Source organism: Phalacrocorax carbo, chromosome 1, assembly GCF_963921805.1.
Source record: "Phalacrocorax carbo chromosome 1, bPhaCar2.1, whole genome shotgun sequence".
Classification (NCBI taxonomy): domain Eukaryota; kingdom Metazoa; phylum Chordata; class Aves; order Suliformes; family Phalacrocoracidae; genus Phalacrocorax; species Phalacrocorax carbo.
In genome coordinates, this window is record NC_087513.1 from 216,943,856 (window position 1) to 216,966,926 (window position 23,071).

At 51.8% G+C, this 23,071-nt stretch overlaps 1 protein-coding gene across 1 annotated transcript in view; it reads left to right on the forward strand.

Moving 5' to 3' along the window:
• Positions 1 to 9,632: 9,632 nt before the first annotated feature.
• The window catches only part of PGM2L1 (phosphoglucomutase 2 like 1), a 44,915-nt gene continuing 31,476 nt past the window's right edge, over positions 9,633 to 23,071 (forward strand). Inside the window, exons 1-2 of the mRNA XM_064441597.1 lie at positions 9,633 to 9,739; positions 9,836 to 10,064. Of these exons, the coding sequence (XP_064297667.1) occupies positions 9,954 to 10,064 (111 nt within the window). The 5' untranslated portion in view covers positions 9,633 to 9,739; positions 9,836 to 9,953. The remainder of the gene's footprint in view (positions 9,740 to 9,835; positions 10,065 to 23,071) is intronic.

Here is a 23,071-nt window from a genome sequence, read left to right on the forward strand (position 1 = left end):
AGAGGGAGAGCAGAATGCTCTCCTGTCAGGTGTGCCACGCCAGGCTCAAGCCCACGAATGCTTATTCGCAGCCTGTGGTAGACAGGGGTCATGATGGGGAAAGCTAATCTTGGGAAACATTAAAAAAACCAAAAAGGGAGGGAAAGGGAAAGCGCTCCCCGCTCACGGCAGGGCAGAGAAGCTCTGGATGAGCATCCCCTGCACTGCAGCAGATGGGTGCCAGAGAAGCATCTTCCACGCTGTGGCGGGGTGTTCCCCTGTGCTTTCCCGGGGTAACTTCCCCAGGCCCCTCTCACCCTCGCCGCCAGCTCTTCTTGCTGGTTTCGCTCGCTCCGCTAGCTGGAGCACGCTGTGATCTGGGGCAGACGCAATGCAGCATGACTTGGCTGATAGGTTTGGTGCATAGATACCACTGGGTGATGTTTATTTGCTAATTAAATGACTGTTAGCTACTAAGGAGTCCTAATGAGCTCTATTTGTCCCATGCATAGAGCTACATATGCTACAAAGCGAGGGTACCTGCTCAAGCAGGGGGGTTGGAGGAGATGATCTCCAGAGGACCCTTCCAACCACCCCTCATTCTGGGATTCTGGGATTCTGTGAGGGGTAGAAAAGCTGGGGAGGGGATTAAGGGCAGTTCATGCATCAGCGGCCATCGCTACCCACAAGAAATCGGACACAAAGCCCTAACAGTGTCCTGGCTGCGCCGGTGAGAGGCTGTGGGCCTCAGTGCGGCGGGTGCTGGCCAAAAGCCCTGCGGCACAGCTCACGGTGCCCTACAGAAACACGAGCGGTTTCAAGCAGTGACATTACTTGTTCATTATTGCCCATCTTCCTCTGGAGGGAGACCAGAGGTAGCATCCTCCTGTGAGGTAACTCAACCAGCCCTGCTTGGAGATGGGGTTGGCCATTACTGGTGCCAATTTAAAAGGGTTTTCTGGGAGGTGACGAGGTCATTTTTATGGGAACGGGGCCGGATCCGGACACACAAGCTCTTCCTTCACGTGAGAAACCCTCAGTGTCTGAAACACATCCATTTCTTCTAAATATATCAGTTCCTCTCACCAAAGACGCAGCCTGCTCCTACAACCTGTCTTGCTGATGGCCCTGCACCGTCACGGCTGGACACCACCCTTGTTCAGAGGAATGAGAGAAACAAAAGTGACTTAAACTGAAGAATCTGACCTGTTTGGAAGCTCTGCAGGAATTGCCATGCAGGGTCGGGCTCTTCAAGTTTTCTATCGTCCTGCTGCATCGGATGTCCGTCTGTCCGAGTCGCCTCTCTCACACTGGGCTGGTATCAGTTGCTTTAGATAAAGATGTGGGAAACAAAATTAATTATGTGCAGGCATGAAAAACATGTATTCTGCCCCTCTCAGTGTTCTGCCTGTCTCAGCTAGCCCCCTCCAGCCCCTCTGGGAGGTCGGGGTTGCGTGCTGCCAGCAGCATGGGACGCATCTCTGTGGCGGCAGAGGGAGCACCGGTTCCTGATGGCTCTTCTCCAGGGGATGCTCAGCACAAAACCCACCTCTGACATGTCCCTCTTCCCTAAAGCAGCTCTGATGTTTGCTGCTGCAGCGTTTGTCACTCGCAACCCTTCACCAAGCAGCGTGGGGTGCAGCTCCTGCTCTTGCCTAACCCAGATAATTCATTTTACAGACTTTTCTTTAAAGGACACGACGGAAAAATGCGGTGTTCAGCAGAATTTGGTTTTCTGAGCATCTGGGCGAAGCACCATCTCCCTTCCCTGGCATCTCGTGGCGCGGCTGCCTGCGCGTGTGATGGCGCGGCTGCCTGCGCGCACTCCCAAACTGGCACTGGGAGCTGCCAAATTAATTAGCGGAGGAGCCCTCAGCAGGCAGAGTCAGGATCTGGGGCTACACTGGACCCTCTCTGCATGGTGTCTTGTGCTCGTGGGCGAGACGCAGCCCTGGCCCCCTTTGCACCATGGCTGTTCCAGCCACGCATGTCTGTCTGGCTTCCCTTTTTCTGCTCCATTTGTTCCTTTTCCTCCCCTGTTCTCAACCAGGTGAGGGGAAAGGGAGACCTGGGGTCAGGCCAGCTGGGGATGATACGCACATGCTTGTGATAAACTACAGCAATGTTATATTAACTATATGCTATTGATGTAATGTTATGTTAAGTCTGAGGAGGAGCAGCTGAGGGGGCTGGGGGGGTTTAGCCTGGAGAAGAGGGGGCTGAGGGGAGCCCTTCTCGCTCTCTGCAGCTGCCTGAGAGGGGCTGGAGTGAGGGGGGGGTTGGTCTCTGCTCCCAAGTCACCAGGGACAGGGCGAGAGAGAACGGCCTCAGGCTGCGTCAGGGGAGGTTTAGGTTGGGTGTGAGGGAAAATGCCTTCCCTGCCAGAGCGGTCAGGCCCTGGCACAGGCTGCCCAGAGAGGTGGGGGAGTCACCGTCCCTGGGGGGGTTCAACCACCGTGTAGCCGTGGGACTTGGGGCCATGGTTTAGGAGGCCTGGGGGTGTTGGGTTGGGGGTTGGACTTGATGATCCGAGAGGTCTTTTCCAACCTAAATGATTCTGTGATTCTACAGATATCAGAGGTCTGGTCATAAAAGTACTTGGTGGGACCGTGCAGACATGGGGCAGTTCAGTTCAGCTTAAGCACCCTACGGGTACCTACAAAACCTGCACCATAGGGTAAAAAAAAGCTGTATTTCTTAGTAAATATCAAGGCATCGTGTATTTTTACTGACAATCAGGAAATCCCAGACACCCGGGATCTCAGGTACTCTCCTTGCAGAAAAATTTCGGTACAAATTTTCTCAGTTCCACACAACTTAGTGGAATCCTGTACTTTGGGGATTGAGGGGATAAATTGGGGTGAAAAACCTGACCCATACTCCTTTCTCATTCTCTCACCAGAGGCAACCGGCCCATCACATCTCTTTTCTGCAGGTGGATGTGGCTGGTGGCTCAGCAGAGCACGCGTGTGGGCTATGAATACCTCGAGAGGAGGATCAAAAATAACCAGGTCTGCGTTTGGTTTCTGGTTTGTAAAGGACAGGCGTTGATATACGAGGGGACTGGTGACCAAAGCCAGGCTCGAGCGAGTGGAAGGCACCGAAATTTCCCCCAGCGAAGCAGCAGCCCCGGAAGGAGCCCGTGCCCTGAGTGAAGGGTGAGTGTGGAGAGCTGGATGAGTGCCTGCTCCGGAGGGGTGCTGGGGATGGGGATGCTCACTGCGGCTTACCCACACACTAACCCCCTGCGCTACTCACCCTCCGTAAACATCGTCGCCCCTACGTGCAGTAGTCGATTAAGCCCTAGATTACGTGTTTGGTCACCGGCTGCTTTTGCCGGCTGTGGCGGTGCCCGTGAACCAGAGAGCGGGACTGTGGCAACGGCGAGGAGAGCTGCTCCCTGCGCTCCCTTTGGGCTGGGAGCGGAGGTTTGTCCAGCAGCTCTGAGCTGCACACTACACCCTGCATTTGAAGCACGAGTAGCGAGGGTGTTACGCTCCTGAGGAAGCGGAGGAGCGTGTGGTCAGTGCTGGATCAGGCCCTCCCAGGGCTGACAGCATGAAGCACCGAGCCAGGGGCAGCTGCAGAGTTTGGAAACGGTTTCCAAATCTCAGCGGTCCCTGTTGCATCCTTCCCACCTGCCAGCCCCGCTCCCTTTCTTCGTGCTCTGCCTGCAGAGCGCCCGCGCTTCTTCAGGACAAAGCACTTCTGCTGCTTTGACACCAGATTGGATTAAAACTGGCATTCAGGCCCAAAAAGGCACCCGCCCCTCCCTGTGCAGCATGCCAGCAACCGGCAGGGGTGTCGGTACTGCCTGGGTTTAGAGTTGCGCTGCCTTTCTGGCAATACACTGCTCTGAGAGAGGGGAAGTGAAGGGATGGGAGTTGCTGTATTTTGCCATGTAATCCAGGAGGCACAGGAGAACAGGGAGTTCAGGATACGTAAATTCTACAACAAAAGACGAGGCTCGGCAGTAAGCTGGAAGGATGTGCTGGGTTCATCCCACATGACTGCCCTGCTGAGAAGGGCTTGGGGGTGCTGGGGATGAAAAGCTGGACACGAGCCGGCAACGTGCGCTCGCAGCCCAGACCCCCACCCGTGCCCGGGGCTGCATCCCCAGCAGCGCGGGCAGCAGGGCGAGGGAGGGGGTGCTGCCCCCCTGCCCCGCTCTGTGAGACCCCCCTGCAGCGCCACCTCCAGCTCGGGGCTCCTCAGCACGGGACAGACACGGGGCTGTTGGAGCGGGGCCAGAGGGGGCACAGAAATGCTCCGAGGGCTGGAGCCCCTCTGCTGCGAGGCCGGGCTGGGAGAGCTGGGGTTGTTCAGCCCGGGGAAGAGAAGGCTGCGGGGAGACCTTATTGCGGCCCCCCAGGGCTTAAAGGGGGGCTGTAGGATGGGTGGGGGCGACCTCTTTAGCAAGGCCTGCTGTGACAGGCCAAGGGGGGATGGCTTTAAACTAAAGGAGGGGAGATTCAGACTGGATCAAAGGGAGAAATGTTTTACGCTGAGGGTGGTGAGACACAGGCCCAGGTTGCCCCGAGAGGTGGTCGATGTCCCATCCCTGGACACATCCCAGGTGAGGCTGGACGGGCTCTGAGCGACCTGATGGAGTTGGAGATGTCCCTGCCCGTGGCAGGGGGTGGGACTCGATGAGCTCTAAAGGTCCCCACCCAAACCATCCTATGATTCTGTGATTCTATGACTCTGGCTGACTGCAGGAATCAGGGGCAGAAAAACAACCGGGAATATCACAGGAGCCCTGGGCCATTTGCAGGAGATCTGGGATAAACTGTGTGTGGTAAAATTGCCATGGAAACACTGTACCAGCTGGGTTCAGCCTTGAGGCTCTCGGCGCAGGGCTGGGCAGAGCAGTGCCATCGACAGAGCTTATCTGGTTTGTTGCGGGTGAGGATTTGGTTTGCGGTACCAGGTCGCTGCGGGTCCTAACGTGACCGTACAGATGGTTTTTATTTCTGTTATTCGGTGGCATCGCTGTGTGCTTAGGTGTCCTTCTGTGGAAAAAAAAACATTAAACGCATTGGTAAGAACAAAATATGTGCATCGTTGGGCAGGGGTACGATACTGAGACGCGGCAAACCCAGCCCTGCCAGGAGGACGGATACATTTAACCATGTAAAGGAGAATGGATATGCTCTTTACCCCTGCATTGCGCATCTGCAAATCCCAGACAGGAGCTGTGTGTTATTAACAAGTCTCGATTACCTTAGATGATCTCATTTATGTCACAAGAAAACCCTCATGTAGGGGGCACAGACAGTCACCTGCCATTTCAGGGTTGCAATTATGCTACATGTGGGAACTCTGGGTTTTATAACACAGCACAGAAAGCAGGGCTTTTCCCTGAAAGCAGGAGTGATGTGTGTACGCAGTCATGCATATGCATATGTGGATGCACACGCTCATTTTGGCTAGGAAGAAGCCATTCCCCGCAGCTGAGCCCTGCCACGGTCCCCGCTGGCCCTGGCAGCTCCCAGCACACGAGCTGGCGGCTGTCAGCAGCCTGTCAGCCCTTCTCCTCCCAGCCTGGCTCATATTCATCGCTGGCAATGTGGTCTCTCCCACATTTTAGCCCCCAGACTGTTTGCTGTTGCTCAGTTTGGTCTGAGCATGCTGTGCCTCAATTAGGTGAAATGATACATGAGGGTGAAGACTTAGAAATGTCGGCTTTCGTTGGCTTGCACATTAATTTCCTATTTTCTGGCTTTCCTCCATAACAACTGCAAATTTTGTCATTAGTAATAGATGAAAAGAGAGATTTCTGCTGGCAGCATGCATGGCCAGAGAGCGCAGGGAGGCTCTGCAATCACCCCAAAGGCCCGGGGGAGCCGTGATGTGCTGGGTCCCAGCACAGCGCAGCGTGCCGGCTTCTTCTCTCTTGCTCTCCGTGGCAGCACGAAAGCAGATGGGACTCAGTTTATCCTCCCTGTAGCAATATAATCAGCTTTAAAAATTCTTCTGGTGGCTGATTAACCCTCAAATACATTGGGCTTAGTTGTCAACTCCTGTGAGGTCAGTGTTTTCTCCAAGCAAACACAACAAATCTCCATAAGAGCGATCTAAGCCATATCACCTATAATCTTTTTACACGATTGCCCTGCTCTGGAGCTGCTCGGGCTGCCTGGCATGGGCTACGTGCGCTGTGGTGCCTCGGAGCTAGCTCACCAAAGTCCTCTCACAGGGAAATATTTGGAAGCCACATCGTCACTCTCTGACTTCAGAATGTTTTGGCAAGGTCCTGAGAAGTTTAAAACCCTCCACGCTGTCGTTATTCCTGGTAAAAGGTAAAGGCGGAGACTTTAATCTTCTATGAGGCTGTTTTATCTGTTCTTCAGGGAAATAATCACGGAGGAACATGGTGAGTCTGAGGGAATGATAATTCTCCTATATAGGTATCTGAAGGGAAAATCCTGCTTTTAATCATGGCTGGGCACCTGAGCACTGATAACGCAGGGTGTGGGCATGGCTGCCACTGTCCTGCGTGAAACCACTTAATGAGGTTCAAGGTTTCACGTGCAGAAAGAGCCTGCCAGCTCTGACGATAAAGTCACTGTTCCGAATAAGTTCAAGCTTTCATTAAGTACACAGAGGAAAAAAAAAAAGGAGGCAAGAATTGAAGCATTTGAAGTACAAAATTTCATTTTCACAACTTCTCTTACTGCCTTCCCAAATAGGTACAGGGTTTTTGTAAGAAACACTGCCGTTTAGCAGGCTTTGTAGAGGTATTTAACATGGCCATTGTTCTGTTTTGGGGGGGAAAACAAAGGCTTTATGGGCTGAAGCTCCTGTTATGCTGGGCTCTGGTCTTCTTTCCTTGAGAAAGGAGGAGAAAAGAGCAGCAAAGGTATAAGAAGCAGGTGCTGCGCCTCATGCTGACTCTCAGGTGCAAATTCACCACAGGAGCCACCCTCGTCAGTTATTCTGAGATCTGGAGAAATGGGCCAGCATCTGGCTGTTTGGGACATGGTTTTAATAAGACTGCTGGGCTCAGGACAGCATCAGCGCGGCTACAGATGCCACCTCTTTATGTGGAGATGTGGCAGAAAGAGAAAAAATAAGAACAGGAGAGGAAACAACGTGGAGGCATTGGGTACAGAAGCCCACAGGGTGAAGCCAGAGCTGGTGGAAGCATGGAGCTGCGTAGTCCTGCTCTCGGGTTGGGCTGGCAGGGTCACCTCTGGCATGTGGTCCTGCGAGGCTCACGGCATGGCAGCTCTGCTTGTAGGGCCCTCTCCTACTGCCTCGCAGGCCCACTGCTTCTCCGAGCATCAGTACCAAGGGATGGATCCCCCAAATCCATCCAGAGACGGAGTACCCCACTTGCTGCTGGATTAATCTATTGTGTCTGATTTCCTCACTGTAACTTTACCAGTGTCCAGACTCTTCTCCTCCTATACCAGAAACAACCTTAGGAGAGTCCTTTAGTGATAACGGAAGACTTATGTTACCTTATTTCCCTCTTATTATCTTTATCGTCTGTTGACTTCTGGCAGTAATTTACTCTAATAGACCAATTTAAAGGTTCAGGTCCCCACAGCGAGACAGACCTCTGGACTGGAGGATTTGTTTGTCTCCGCAGCCAAGAAAGAGGTCCTGTCGGGACACTGACTCGAGAGTTTCAAAGGGGAGGGATGTTAAACTGAAATTTCTAAGCTTTCATACGGTGGATCGTTCCCTTCTATATATACAGTTTTCAACAACATCCTTTGCCGTGCTGCTCGGGTATCACAAAACACCTCCCCACGTCTTTCTCATCCCCCATTTGCATATTCCTCTCTTCTCAGACCCTCTTTCCACCTCCCCCAGGAGCCTGTGCTGCTCACAAACCCGGCTTTTCATACCTCCCGTCACATGCAGCGTCCCCCAGGCAGCAGTCCCGCTGCCCTCCGCCCATCTTCCCAAAGCCTCAAATCCCTCTGCAGTGCCTGCTGTCACTATGGCAACCTCTGCGAGGATGAGGATGCTCTGCAAGGATAAGGATGCTCTGTGGGATGAGGATGTGCTGCGGGATGTGGTCACCACCACGGCCTTTTGCTTGGGGACAGGCAATTCAATTAGAGCTGATGCGGCCTGGGAAGGGGAGATGGGAGTTACGATTTTCCTCCTAATGGCAATTTAATTGCTGCTGAAGCCTGTCTAGAAATGCTTCTGAACAATGAGGTCATCCCCCGGCGTAGCGCTGTTTCCATTATCCTTTCAGGGGGAACAGATAATGCACTCAGCAGCGCAAAGAGTGCCTCGGAGGCTGAAGGAAGGGCACAACCAGGGAGGTTTTTAGTTTTTCCTCATATTTTTTGGTTTTACACCTGGGGCGCGGCAGCCCTGGCTGCACAGACAGACGGGGGCACGAGGGGCTGGGGAGCAGCTCCCCAGAGGGACCTGGGGGCTCTGGCCAGCAGCAAGTTGAACACGAGCCCCCAGCATGCCCTGGCAGCCCAGAGGGCCAGCCGTGCCCTGGGGGGCACCGAGCCCTGCATCGCAGCCGGGCGAGGGGGGGATTGTCCCGCTCTGCCCCACGCTGGGGCGGCCTCACCCCGAGTGCTGTGGGCAGCGTTGGGCGCCGCAGGACATGGAGGGTATAAAGCTACTGGAGAGTGTCCCGAGGAGGCCACGGGGCTGGGGAAGGGTTTAGAGGGGAAACCGTATGAGGAGCGGCTGGAGTCCCTGGGTTTGTTCAGCTGGAGCAGAGGAGGCCGAGGGCAGCCTCATGGCGCTCTGCAGCTCCCTCCCGAGGGCAGGAGGAGGGGCAGGGCTGGTCTCTGCTCTCTGGTGACCAACGCCAGGCCCCGAGGGAATGGCAGGGAGATGTGCCAGGGGAGGGTTAGGCTGGGCATTAGGAGAAGGTCCTTCTCCCAGAGGGTGGTGGAGCCCTGGCACAGGCTCCCCAGGGAGGCATCACGGCACCAGCCTGGCGATATTCCAGAAGCCCTTGGCCAAGGCCCTCAGAGACACGGTGTGAATTTGGGGTGTCCTGTGCAGGGACGGGAGCTGGGCTCGATGGTCCTTGTGGGTCCCTTCCAGCTCAGGGCATTTAATGCTCTCTCCCAGGAGGCAGAGAGCGCCCCTTTAGCGAGGCCGCAAGATGTATACTGTACATTTTTGTTCGCATCAAGCAAAAGCACGGCGTCTCCGCCCAGCCCTCTCCGCCTCCACCGTCACCCCGCTCAGGCCTCCTGAGGGCCAAGCGCTGCGTGACACCGAAGGCCCGCGGGGCCAGTACCACCTCCCGATCCCCGGGGAGGACGGAGCCGGGGCTCCTGAGGGAGAGATGCTGCTACCGGAGAGGATGTGCGGCGGGCGAGGCCGAGCCCCCTGAGCGGGGCCGGCGGAGCGGAGACAGAGCCGCCGCGCCCTCAGCCCTGTCAGCTCCCCCTCACCCTGAGCCGAGCGGGGCGCGCCGCGACGCCTGCCGGGAGTTGTAGTTTCTCCGCGCCCTCCAGCCCCTCACCTCCGCAGCCCGCCGGGGCTCCCGGACTACATTTCCCGTCATGCATTGCGACCACCTTCCTTCCCTCTCCCCTCCCCGCCCTGTCCCTCCTGTGGGGTGTGAGCGAGGCCTGATTGGCGGCGCCGCGGCGCGGGGGCGGGGCCTCGGTTGTTGTCGAGCTGCGGAGGTGGGCGGGGCTTGGGCGCGCGCGGGGAGGGGCTGCTGGCGGGGGCGGGCGCGCGCCCCGACCGTTGCCGGCTGAGGCGGCGATCGCCGTTACTCGCCGTTATTCGCCGTTACGACCGTTGAGCTGAGGTAAATAGCGGCGGCCGAAGGGAGTACCGCGTGCTCCCTGCCTCCCCCGAGCGCTGGGGCACCGTCCCACCTCCTTTCCTTCTTCCCCTCTCTCAGGCGATGCGCGGTGTCGCGGCCGGCGTCGCGGAGTGAAGAAGCCGTCGCCTCCGTTCCCACTCCCGCCGCCCCCCCCCCCGCCCTTTCCTTCCACCCGCCACCCTCCGCAGGCGGCGACATGGGCGAGTGCGGAGCTCCCGGGGACGTGAACTCCAACGTGCTCGTCGCTCGCAGCACCGGCGACGCGCAGCTCGACAAGGCGGTGTGGCAGTGGCTGAGCTGGGACAAGGTGGGTGTGTGGCGGCGGGAACACCCCTCCCGCCCCTCGGCGGGGGCTCCTCCGCCCTCCCGGGGTTGTTTTATCACCGGTCCCATCGCGTACGCCCTCTCCTTCCCATCCCACCTGGTGCGAGGGGTGGCGTTTGGTCCCTTCTCCCTCCCCGAGGCCCTCCGCATTCCCTTGATGGCACCCTTTCCCCTGAGATCGGGGGTAGCCTTGCTGTGGTGGGTATCCCCCGAAAAATAACTGTCTGGGTCTTGGCAGGCTGTAACTGAGACATTTTTAACCTGGGAGAGGTGAGGCGTGTGGCCATCTGGGGCTGTACCTGGTGAAGGGATGGTATGATGTCATCTTGCTGGCACATGGAGTACGGCACCTGCTTCATGTTGCTACCGCTCCTGCACTCAGACAGAAGCATGCGTCTTGTGAAATCGGGTTTAAGGAAGGATTTTAATGGCTTAAAATGCAGTTAGTGTCGAATAGCATAATTTTGCTTTCCTTAGCTTCCTGAATTTAACACCCTCCCCAGGAAAGAGAGGTTCCAGAGGTCTGCATTCTGGCACGCTCCTTTCCCTTTCAGCTCCAACAGGGTGTCAAGAGAACTGCAGGGTTGGTTAGTTCTCACTAAACCATACAAAGCAAATCTGGGCCTATAATAATATGGTGTTGGAGGTTATTTTGCTTAACTCATTGTTGAAGGGGTTACTTGTTTTTTTTCATCTCGTTTGTCCAAACATCATGGCCTGTGCTTTAAAAAATATCTTGGAGAGGGATGAGGGTAAACTACCAGTGCACCAGTGGCTTAGGTTTCTGTATGTGGCTTCCTTCTACTTTTTTTTCTTCTTTTTACTTTAATGACTGTGATTGTGAATGTGTTTATACTGTTTCCTCTTCAGTTTCGTCCTGTTGGGATGAAAGCAGGAGGGCTACAAGTAAACTCTGCGTGACGGCCCTTAGATGAGCTTTCTGCTGCTTGGAAATAGGCTCTCTTCTTTCATTTTTGCAGGAATTAACACTTGCCATCTGCGCCTTCTGCGCTCAGAGCTGCTGTTGTGAAAACATCGGGGAATGATGGCATGAGGGAGGGAGTGGAAAAGGGAAATAGCTTTCCTGATAATACACTTGCTAACCCAGATTGAACTCTAGTAAGTTTTTTATAACTTCCAGTTACTGTATCGAAATGCTTTTTTTTTTTAAAGAGATTAATATGCTTATTGTAAAGCTGTCTGAAGTAGAACTTTTTAATGTTAAGGCTACTGGGTAAAATCACTTTGATTCCTTCAGAGCATCAGGGATAACTTTTTGATGCAGGTGGTGGGGGAGCCAACGAGGCGAGATGTGCTGCTGGCCTTGTACCAACAAACAGGGAAGGTCTGGCTGAGGCTGTGGGGGTTGGGGCAGCCTTGGCTGCAGCAACCGGGAGATGGTGGAGTTCAGGATCCTGCGTGGTAGAAGCAGGGCGACAAGCAGGATTACAGCCCTGGCCTTCAGGAGAGCCAAGTTTGGCCTCCTCAAAGACCTGCTTGGAGGAACCCCATGGGTTGGGGCTCTAGAAGGCAGGGGGGGTCCAAGAGAGATGGACAGTATTTAAGGACCACTTCCTCCAAGCTCAAGGTCGGTGCATCCCTGGGAGGAAGAAGTCAAGCAAAGGAGCCAGGAGACCTGCAGGGATGAGCAAAGAGCTTCCAGAGACGCTCAAATGGACAAAGGAGGCTTACAGGATGTGGAAAAGGGGACTGGCCACTTGGGAGGGATATAGGAACGTTGTCAGGGTATGCAGAGATGTGACGAGGAAGGCCAAGGCCCTCTTGGAATTAAATCTGGCGAGGGATGTCCAGGACAACAAGAAGGGCTTCTTCAAATATCTCAGTAGTAAAAGAAAGACTGAGGAAACTGTGGGCCTGCTGCTGGCCGAGGTGAGGCAGGATGCAGAGAAGGCAAGTTACTGAATGCTTTCTTTGCTTCAGTCTTTACTGCTAAGGCTGGCCCTCAGGCATCCCAGCCCCCAGAGGTGAGAGAGAAACTCTGGAGAAAGGAGGACTTCCCCTTGGTTGAGGTACTGTGTCCAGTTCTGGGCTCCCCAGTTCAAGAAGGGCAGGGAACTGCTGGAGCAAGGCCAGCGCAGAGCTGCCAAGGGGATCAGGGGCTGGAGCATCTCCCTTGGGAGGAAAGGCTGAGAGACCTGGGCTTGTTCAGCCTGGAGAAGAGAAGGCTGAGGGGGGTCTCATCAGTGCTTATCAATATCTGAAGGGTGGGTGTCAGGAGGATGGGGCCGGGCTCTTTTCAGCAGTGCCCAACGCCAGGCCAAGGGGCCACGGGCACAAGCTGGAACACGGGAAGCTCCCCCTGAACATGAGGCCAAACCCCTTCCCTGTGCGGGTGCCAGAGCAGGGGCACAGGCTGCCCAGAGAGGCTGTGGGGTCCCTTCCCTGGAGACATTCACCCCCTGCCTGGATGCGGCCCTGTGCCCCTGCTCTGGGGGTGCCTGCTCCAGCAGGGGTGGGACGGGGTGAGCTCCAGAGGGCCCTTCCAGCCCCACCAGCCTGGGATTCTGTGAAAACCAGCAATAGTGAAATGTTACTGTTTCTCTAGCTCCTTTTAAGGCTGAAATTAAACAAAAAAAGCACAAACTGAAGTGTTGTTTTCATTGTACCTGTTTACCCTTAGTTCCCTAGGTGATCGTCGTGACATTTCCTACATGACTGTTTGAACTTCTTGCTTGGAGAAATTTCAAAGAGAGCTCCTGTGAATATTGAAAATTCGATACTGCCTGGAGAAGGAGGACTTGGTGCTCCTGCAGGAGTGGGGGCTGCAGGGCTGGGGTGTGCCTGCTTCAGAAGCATTTGCAGTTGTTCTGTAGGGGATATGAACAAAAGAGGTGAAGGTGGTGTGGAAGACGAGGAGAAACCAGCAAGTGAGGCATGAGGAGGGATTATTTGTCCCATGCCCATGTCACCACAAACCTAGGAAATGAGGTCTCTATAGGCTTGCTGTGTACCAAAGGACTTGGCACGGAGTTGTCTCTGTCTCGCCCCTTCCCCGCCCCCAGTTTCCTTGGCTGTAGGGGCTTTGGCTGCCTCTGATTAAGGAAAAATCTATGTACTCCATTCACAGCTGTATTTAGCTGTGGGGAGCTTTTGTCCTCTAACTTAATTGAAAATTACTTGCTGTAATTAATTCTCAGAGCTGTGCTCTTCATCCATTCCGATTTGGCTATATGTGCTAACCTCTTCTAAAACAATAACTGATTATGGACTGGGGGTGGGTGGGTGGAGGAAACCTGACCATACAATGATCTTTCTGCTTTCCTTCTCTCCCTCACTGGTATCGTGCATCTTCATTAATGCTTCTAGCAACTGGCTTAAAGGAAGCTCACTAACTGCATCTCTCTCCTTTCCTGTTCTCTCTCCTTAATTGCTGTGTGTTTACATTTTCCTTTGAGACCTGCTTGGAGGCACAAGGTACCCCCCTTTTGTGCGGTCCTCATCAGTAAACTATGTGAACAATTAGTCATTGTTCTATACTTTCTCTCTTTAATTTCTCTTCATCCACTCTTTCCTATTGTACTTTCACATCTGCCTTGGGTCTCCTAAAGGATCTGGCTTGTGTAGAAAGCTGTGTCAGAGCAGTTGTCTCCAAGAAAACTGCTTCTCTTTAGAGCAAGTGTTAGAATTTCAGACCTTGGTTGTAGTTATGACTATGTGCTTGTCTTAGGTGGCTTGAGAGAGTGAGAAGAATGTGCCGCACACAGAGTGGCACAAAAATGAGGCGTGTTCGGTACAGTAGCTAAGCAATTGTTGGATGTGGCAGAGAGGGTTTCAGTGTAAGGCTGGGGGTCAGCAGCTGGTGGGAGAGAACAGTATGATTAAGATCCTGATCTACTTAATCAAAAATCTGGTCCCAGAGAAAGATTCACAGCTTTGCTTACAAGTCAGAGTTGATAATGGGTACCCTCTTGCATTCCCTCACTAAGTCCTCACACTGTAAAAATGACACTTAACCAGCAGCAAACAGCTTGAGTTTTATTAATTAGCCCTGGAGGACAGCTGACAAGAATCCTGGTCCTTGGGCATGTTCCATGTAGCCTAGTTCTGCCTGTCTTCAGGGAAGAGATGTAGGAGTACACCTCACCTGCACCAATACAGTTTGGGGGGGACCTGCTGGAGAGCGGCTCTGCTGAGAGGCCCTGGCAGTGCCTGGGGGCAGCGAGGTGACCCTGAGCCAGCACCGGGCCCTTGGGGCCAAGGGGGCCAGCGGTGCCCTGGGGGGCATGGAAAGGCGTGTGGCCAGCAGGGCGAGGGGGGTTCTCCTCCCCCTCTGCTCTGCCCCAGTGAGGCCACATCTGCAGGGCTGCGGCCAGTTCTGGGCCCCCCAGTTCAAGAAGGACAGGGAGCTGCTTGAGCAAGGCCAGCGCAGAGCTGCCAAGGGGATCAGGGGCTGGAGCATCTCCCTTGTGAGAGACCTGGGCTTGTTCAGCCTGGAGAAGAGAAGGCTGAGGGGGGTCTCATCAGTGCTTATCAATATCTGAAGGGTGGGTGTCAGGAGGATGGGGCCGGGCTCTTTTCAGTGGTGCCCAACGCCAGGCCAGGGGGCCACGGGCACAAGCTGGAACACGGGGAGTTCCAGCTGGACATGAGGACAAACCCCTTTGCTGTGGGGGTGCCAGAGCAGGGGCACAGGCTGCCCAGAGAGGCTGTGGGGTCCCTTCCCTGGAGACATTCACCCCCCGCCTGGACGCGGCCCTGTGCCCCTGCTCTGGGGGTGCCTGCTCCAGCAGGGGGTGGGACGGGGTGAGCTCCAGAGGGCCCTTCCAAGCCTCGCCATTCTGGGATTTTGTGTTTGTACACAAACTGTTTCTGGGCTATGGTGGAGCGTGCCTGGGAGAAGGGGATGGTTTGTGGTTATTACAAAGGCACTATTAGAACAACACATGGGGGAAAAACTTAAATTAATTTTCTAGGAGCTGCATGTGCAGGCCCCTGTCACTGTACTCTCATCTTAGTGTGCTAATTTGTGGGCTCGTTGTCAGTGCGTGGATGGAGCATGGATAACTTCCTACTTGCTAACAAGGTGGCTTGGTTGGTTTGGGTTTTTTTTTGGAGTGCCCCTGAGTGTTAGTTCTTTTAATTTTTTGGCTTTTACAATGTGTTTCAAGAGGAAATGGGCTTGGTAATTAGACACAAATAGCCTGCCTCTGTCATTCAATTTGCAGTATTTTTTCTTATTAAAATCTTAAGTGATTTTTTTTAAGAATAAAAATGCGAAAATAAAGTGTAAGAATTGGCCACAAACAAGAAGATAAGTCTTCAAAATTACATGTGTGCGTTGCACGCTCTAAAACATGGGGGATAAAATAGTGATTTGTTCAGATAGTTGATCTGGGTTGCCGGGGGCACAAAACACATCTTGGTACAACCAAGACTGCAGAGAGTGCGTAAACAACTCAGTGAGATGGGGGAAGCTCTGAAATAGCACAGGTACTGTGCTTTAGTGCCCATCCTAAGACGTTAAACTAGATGAAGTCCATCAGGATAGTCTTGAAGCTTCATGGCATTACTGTCTGTATTGACAAATAAGCTATATTGCTGGGTGGTGTCATGAAGGTGGAAAAGGGTATTGCTGTTCTGTGTTGACGCGCTCTGACTGTCAGACACCAGAAATAAGATTTCAGCATTAAGACTTGCTATGTATAATTTGGAACTCCCCTGTATTAGGTACTTCTGAGTCCATAAATGTAAGTATTCTGTATCATGTAGCTTCCTTTGTGTGTTTTTATTTTTTTTAACTGCTGGTCTAAACATATTTAAGTGCTCTAATGATTTTAAAATGTTCTTAGAAATGGATGGTTTTTATTCTGCATCAGATTACAAGGAGAGAATTGCAGAAAGAAGGTAGCATGCCCCGTCCTCATTGCTGTACTTCCCCTCCCTACCTGCCTGAGCTGGCACAATATTTAGGGAATGGATCCAGGGTGGTGGAGGGGAAGGGAGTGGATTTATTATTGATCAGACTCACTGCAGCTGCCTAAATGCTTTCCCTGACACATGAAAGGGGCCAGCAAGTTAGTGGGAGCGGTCTGGGAAGGTAACTCCCTCCTCCAGCAGCAGTGAACTATAAAGCAGTACTACAATAAGTTTCAATTCAGTTTATTTAATGAGACATGCGGAAATGACTGGGGAAAAAAAAAGCAGTTAGGTAAGGTTTTTTTTGTTTCTTGATTTTATTGGCCCAATACAGAAAAGAGGTGACTTGTCTGCTGGGCTGTGAAGCCGGGGAGCCCTGCAGCACACAGCCCTAGTGCCTTCCACCCACCCAGGTTCCTCTGTGCAGCTCTCAGATTGATCCATAGGTACATTTTATATATCTAATATGTTATGTATGCATGTCACATGCATATATATATACACACACGTATTTAAAGATGCATAAAAATAGAGAAAGAAAGAGAGCAAGGAACAACCCCAAAAACTTACCAAAAAAGACAGCACAAACTGGGAGACCCAGACAATGGGCTCACGAGTTGGAAACTTTATTTTGAGGAACTTTTTGTACTTCAGGTGCGTGGTGGGGAGGCTACTCTGTTCATGGCTGTGGGGATTCTCTAGCTGCCAGTAGGGTTATGGGTAGAGAGGTGGAGGGTGGTGGGGAGGATATGTTTGGCTGCGGCTGTGGGGAGCCTCTAGCTATCTGTAGGGTGATGAGGGAGTATGGAGGTGGTGGAATACAGAGACGGTCAGTGGTGCAGAGACCCCTGTGTGCGGCTGTGGGGAACTTCCAGCTGCCTGTAGACCCATGATGACTTATGGAGAAGGTGTTTGGTGGTGCGGTGCTGCCTTTGCCCTCAGCTGTGGGGAGCTCCCAGCTATGTGTAGGGTCATGACAGGGTTCGGAGATGGTGGGTGGTGCAGAGATCTCTTTGTCCTCAGCTGTGGGGAGCTTCCAGCTGCCTGTAGGTCAGTACAGACTGGGGCTGTGTGTGTTTCCTTACCCTTAGATCAATGTTCTTGTAGAAAGGTGCAGCACACCCTGAATAGCAGAGGCTCTGGTCTTGTTATGCCCGTACCTGGGGCTGCAGCTGCCAAAGAGGGGAGAATTGACAATTAAAGCAGTCACCTTCCATCACCTCAGACCTCCCCTGCCTGGGGCGCTCCCAGCCTCCTGCCAAGGCTGCCCATCCCATGTCTCCAATGGCCAGGAGATGCCCCTCCTAGGCCAACTGTGCCACCCACCCTGCAGTGACATGGGCCACCACCAGTGTTCTGGACACTGCATTGCTAGTAGGAAGGAAGCAGCAAAGGGGGAACAGCCACTCTGCCCTCCCCTGTGTGGCGCAGCCCGTGGCGTGCCCATCTGGGGCTGGCTGTGTCACCAGTGCCCCTGTGATGTCAGCAGGGCTGCCGCATCACTGTGACATGGAACATTCAAATAATAAGAAAGAAATATTAATAAAACAATAGTAACAACTGATAATGCTGGGGAGGGAAACTAAGTATCTGTAGCAGCAATTTAAAGAACAGCAGATGAGCAAAGGTTAAAATAAAATTAAAAGCAACAGGTCCTGTGTACTGCCCAGTTTTAAAGACTTGTGCTGCTGAGGTTTGTGGGTTTGAAGGCTAAATTCTGGAAGAAAAATGCTTGTCAAGTTGACTGGAGGTATTGGTTCGCATGTCTGAGATTAAAGCCATGTCCAGTGCCAAACCCTGCATCCATGAGTTGCTGAGGACATGCCAGTGTGAACCGCAGGACTCGCATCTTTCTCTCCCTGACATGAACCAGAGAATTTTGCCAGGGACTGTCCTGTGCTACACACCTGAGTTAGACACTGGAACAAAATACATAAATTAGCTTCCATCTCCTTGCTTCACTGCAAAAGTATTACATCCTCTTTAACTGACAGGACCAGAAGAAATGGGCACAAACTCAAACACAGGAGGTATTCTCCAGGAACACCAGGAAACACCTTTTTTTACCATGAGGGTGACTGAGCACTGGCACAGGCTGCCCAGGACGGTGGTGAAGTCTCTGTCCTTGGGGATATTCAGTAGCTGTCTAGTCAGGGTCTGGGGCAACTGGCTTGAGCAGGAGGGCTGGAAAAGATGACCTCTGAAGGTCCTGTTCTGTGAAACCGAAGTCTATTTGAACTTTTTAATATAAACTCTGCAAAATCTTCTACAAAAATAGAAGTAGTGAAATGAATGCCAACAGAAAGATGTTCTCTTGTTTACTAGATGCAATCTTACCATGACCCTCAGGAAGAGCAGAGAACCACGTGAAATCTGTGTGCTGTGAACTGGTTTGAACTGTTGAACAACGCAGCAACGTGGCCTGCTTTGCCTGTGACCTCTTCCTGAGCCACAGAGTTAATTAAAGGACTTCAAGCTGTACTTTGTTTGCTGCTCCGCTTGCCATTAGTGTTTGGGCTTTTGTTTTCTGGGCTTTCTGAAACTGTGGGTCGCTAAGCAGAGAGTTGCTAGTTTGGAGCTTTTTACAACACTTCCTTGCAGATACAGGTTTCCAGTTTTTTTCAGGAATGCTAAGACAGCACGACGTGCCTCTCCCTCTCGGAGGGAAGTAGCACGTCAGCGTGTGGCTGTCAGTGCACTGTGGCTCTAGTTGCGCTGTTTGTGGCCTCCTACCCTCTGAGGTGGATGGGCGCTATGAGTGCTGCGTGGTGCTTGGTTGAGGCCCATCTTGTATGGTGCATGTGGCCTCCATGCCACAGGAGCTCGTTGCTCTTGTTGGTTCAAAGTGCTGGTGAGGTGGTGGTTTTGGTAGCGCGAAGACTTGAGTCCTGTGGACGTGGGTTGATGTATGACGTATCAGGGAGGTATAGGACCTTTGGAGACAGCACTGGAGGACTGGTTTGGGTGCATGGAGCAAAACTAGTCCGCAGTTCACTCCAGACAGGCAGAATGGATGTAGACTGTACCTAAAATGTTCTTTCAACCTGCCTTCCTCTGCTCTTAGAGGCTCCCAGCAGAAGCAGCCAACTGTTACGGAGGTGTTGTGGCTTGCTGAGGGAGCAGGATTTGGGAACAAACTAGGGCAAGACAAAACCACAATGTAAATGTACCCCCAGAGGGTTGGCAGAGACAGGGATGTTCTGTAGGGAACCTCCTACCTCTCTAGTACGGTACCGACAGCCATACGTAGTGGCTGCATTTGCTCTACTGTTGCCTTTCCCTCCCACTGCAGTAACTACCCCAAGAAACTGCTTGCCTGCAGTTACCCAACTGATTTTCATGTAAAAATGTTGGTGTGGTTGCTGACTAGAAAACAAATACTTTTTACTTAACAAGAGGAAGTGAGAACCTACAATTTCTAAGAGAAATTGTAAATGAGAACTTGATGCAGGTGCCACTGCTAGTCTTAAGTTGCATATATAAGATGATTAGCTGTGCCACAGCCCGTGCTGTGTTTCTCTTCGTTAGGAGGTCCTACAAACAGATACTTTGGTGTGTTTGGGTCTTAGAGACTGGCCCTGATTTTACTTGAAAAAAAACTTAAGACAATTGCTGATTAAAAACCAAAGACTGGCTGGCAAAGCTTGATGCACTTAACTTGCAGCTGTCAAATTTGCTGAATTCTAAGCAAATTTGAGACCTTTTCCCCCTCGCCCTCCCTTCTTCCAGGCAAAGAGTGTGTGCAAGAGAAAAAATGATTGCTATGAGAGTTGTAAACTGCCACCTCTGTTGACAGGATATTAGCTTTGAAACCCAACTCTGGCACTAATACACATTGTTAACATGACTGGGGGTGAAAGAACCAGTAAAAAATACTCAGCTAATGCCCTTGTACTCTAATTCTCCAGTTGTTTCAGATTATGTATCCTGATGAGCTACAAAAAAAGTGTGATTCTCTCTCAGTAGGCAACTGTGCAGTACGCAGAAAGCTGAGGATGAAGAAGTATAACACTGAATTTAGCAGAGAATCTGATTTTTTGTTTAATAAAACCTCAAACCTTTCTTAATATTGTTGATGTTGCAGAGACTCAACTGCTAGATTAGACTGCTGCAGGATATGACGCCACAGTTCTGCCCCACATCTGATTCTGGCAGTAAATTTTTATAAGTAGGTTTATAAGTAGTTTAAAGTATATCTCGCATCCCCAGCAGGCTCTTCCCCTTCCCTCTTCTTAAAAGCCATTATAACTGCTTTAAAATTTAACTCCACAGGACCACTAATATAGGTTTTATAAAGTTCATGACAGAACTAAACGCAGTTAACTTGTTACAACGCAGGTAACTTGTAAAAAAAAAAAAAAAAAAAAACAAACAAACAAAAAAAACCCAAAAAAGCCAAAAAACCTCATTGTGAGGAAGTATTACTAGCTTTCTAGAGATGGCAGGTTAGTGTAATAATTTTGTATGAAAAAATAATGCTGCTTTTTTTCCTGGTGCTCAGGTAAGTGCAGAACTATGTTCAGACTCTCACCTGTGCTGCCTGCCTGCCTGCCTCTGGCTCAAACGTTTTGTTGTTTCCATTTCTTTGTGACAGTGAATCTGAAGTACTGCAGGGGAGGTTCTGAGGGTCTCCTCCCTCCTCCCAGCTTGTTAGTAATGAAAACCCCATTCCCTGTGAGAGTGAGAGGGCTCCCTGACTGCACTTGGTAGAGTCCCCTTGAAATGGGATAGGAAAACATTGCCTGACCTCTGGTTGCTCTTTGCTTCCCAAGTATCAAATGGCAAGCCTCAAAGCTATTTAAACATTAAGAAAGCTTCACAAATTTACATCTTAAAATGGTAAATTAGTGTCTCTGAGGGTGCTTACATCATGTTTGTAGGTGCTGCCAGCTTGGGAAGTAGACAGCTGAGGGCAGAGCTGCCATTCAGGTGGAAGTAGACAGTCCAGACGAAGGGACCAGCAGGGATGTTAAGTTAAAGTCGGAGAGGACAGGCTCCCCCTGAGAAAGAGGAACCCCCTGGGGCAGGGCAAGCTGGGGCTCAGCTCTGAAAAGGCCCTGGGAGCCTCTGTAGGCAGCAGGCTGAACAGGAGCCAGCAGCCTCGCCTGACAGTGGAGGCGGTCAACAGCATCCTGGGCCATCGTGGGGAAAGAATTGTCTCCCTTTGCTCGGCACTTGTTAGCCCGCATCCAGGTACCATGTCTGGTTTTGGGCCCCCCAGTACAAGATAGGGATTGACAATCTGGGGCAGGTTCAGCAGAGGGGCTCCAAGATTGCTGGAGGCCAGAGCGCTTGCCTTGGGAGGTGAGACTGGGGGAACTGGTGCTATTTCTCCTGCTTACCCTCTCCCTGCTGGACCAAGGGGAAAGACACAGTCATAAACCCAGCTCTAGCACAGTCACCAGCCAGAGGCACCTCTTTCCTTCCCTGTGCCTTTCTGGCCTCAACAGTGTACATTCAGGTAGTGTGAACCTCCTTCCACAGCCCTGGCTGCTGTCACCTTATCTGCTGCCTCCTTGCATGGTGCTGGCAGTGGCCAGGACCCCTTCTACACCTGGAACAGGAGGAGCAGCATCTGTTGCTTCTTGATTGCAGCCTTGTCCTGCCTCCTGACGTGTGTCTATACATATATCTGTGTGCATGCATGTGGCTGCGAGGGATGGGGCCCTACGGCGTGGTGGCTGCTTCTCAGATGTGGGGAAAGCTGTTTTGCTGGCAGCAGAGGTCGCCCCCCATCCCTGTGTGCTCAGGGTCTGTGGGGGGCGCCTCACCTCCATCCCCAGTGCTGCCCTCTTCCCTGCCCTCCTTGCCTTTGGGAGGTTGGCCCCTCTGGACTTGAAGGACCTGTCTCCCACCCTTGGTGCCTCCAACAGTGATGCTGCACTTGTTGGCATGGTGGCTGGGGTCCCTACGCCGACCTGCACCCACTGTGCTGTTCCACTGTCCAGGAGGGCTTCAGCTGCGCTTCCGGAAAATCTTGCGGGCCCACAGCGCAGGGACTTGGAATGCTTGGTGGATACCAAAAGAAATGCTGTTTTCATATCATTGATATCCACATAAGTGCTTGACTTTAGAAGAACACTAAATTCTGTGGGCTTCTCAAATCACTAAATCCATGAGAAGAGTTTGAATTGCTTTGTTAGAGCTGTTGCTGATGCAAGGACGTCTTGGAGCATTGCTTTTATTAAGGAATTACTATTTTTGTATGAAACAGCCTAGTTTATTTCTTCTTAAGATGGGAAGCTTTAGGCAGTCCTGCGTTGTTTTCTTTTTAAGGATATTAAAAATAATATCCAAACACTGTAGTTGATAATCTCTGAGGAACTTCTCTAATGCTTATGCTGGGCTTCTGCGTTGTGATGAACGGAGCTTGCTGACATACTAATCCAGGCAACGGTTAAGAGCGGGCACTTTAGTTGTTGTGCGTTTGTGTTTCTAAGCTAATTGAGTTTGGTGCTAACGCCATGCTGCTGCCTTGCTTGGCTTCAGAAGCTTGAGAAATTTAGTTTCTAAGCAGTGATCTGTTTTAGTTACTTTTGAATATATCAGTGAAGTACTTAAAGTTGCTAGTAAGCCTCGCACCTCAGTGTCGCGTAATTGCATCCGCAGGTGGCATTGGTGGTAGTTCCTTGGAACCTGGGAATACAAGGGGGTGCTGCATAGCTTGAGTAACCTGATATACCCTCCTAGTGCCTCTTGCTTCACCTGACAGGAAGGTTAGTGCTGATGGAGAGAGTGACTGGGCAGTGATGCTAATGACTTCCAAAAATATGCTTTGTGTAAAGGTATGCTAGACTTTCTTCTTCATAACCCCACTTTCTAATGTTAAAGTCTGTGTTTTAACGTTACAACTATTCGGCTTTGAAAAACAAACCTTGGTAAGAGCTACGGTGAAACTTTCAGATGTGTTACTTTATTTGGTAACTGTAAAGCAAACCAGCAACTGCACTGTTTTTTGATAATTTGCAATAGGGTTAAGTGTCAACAGTGGAAGCTGTCGTTATCTTTTAGCCCCACCTGAGTGCAGTGCCTTTTGAATTTCTCAGTTTAGTATGGTAAATAGTGTTCGTACCTGAGCAGTATGTTGCAAGAAGCTAAACTGGTCCATAGGCT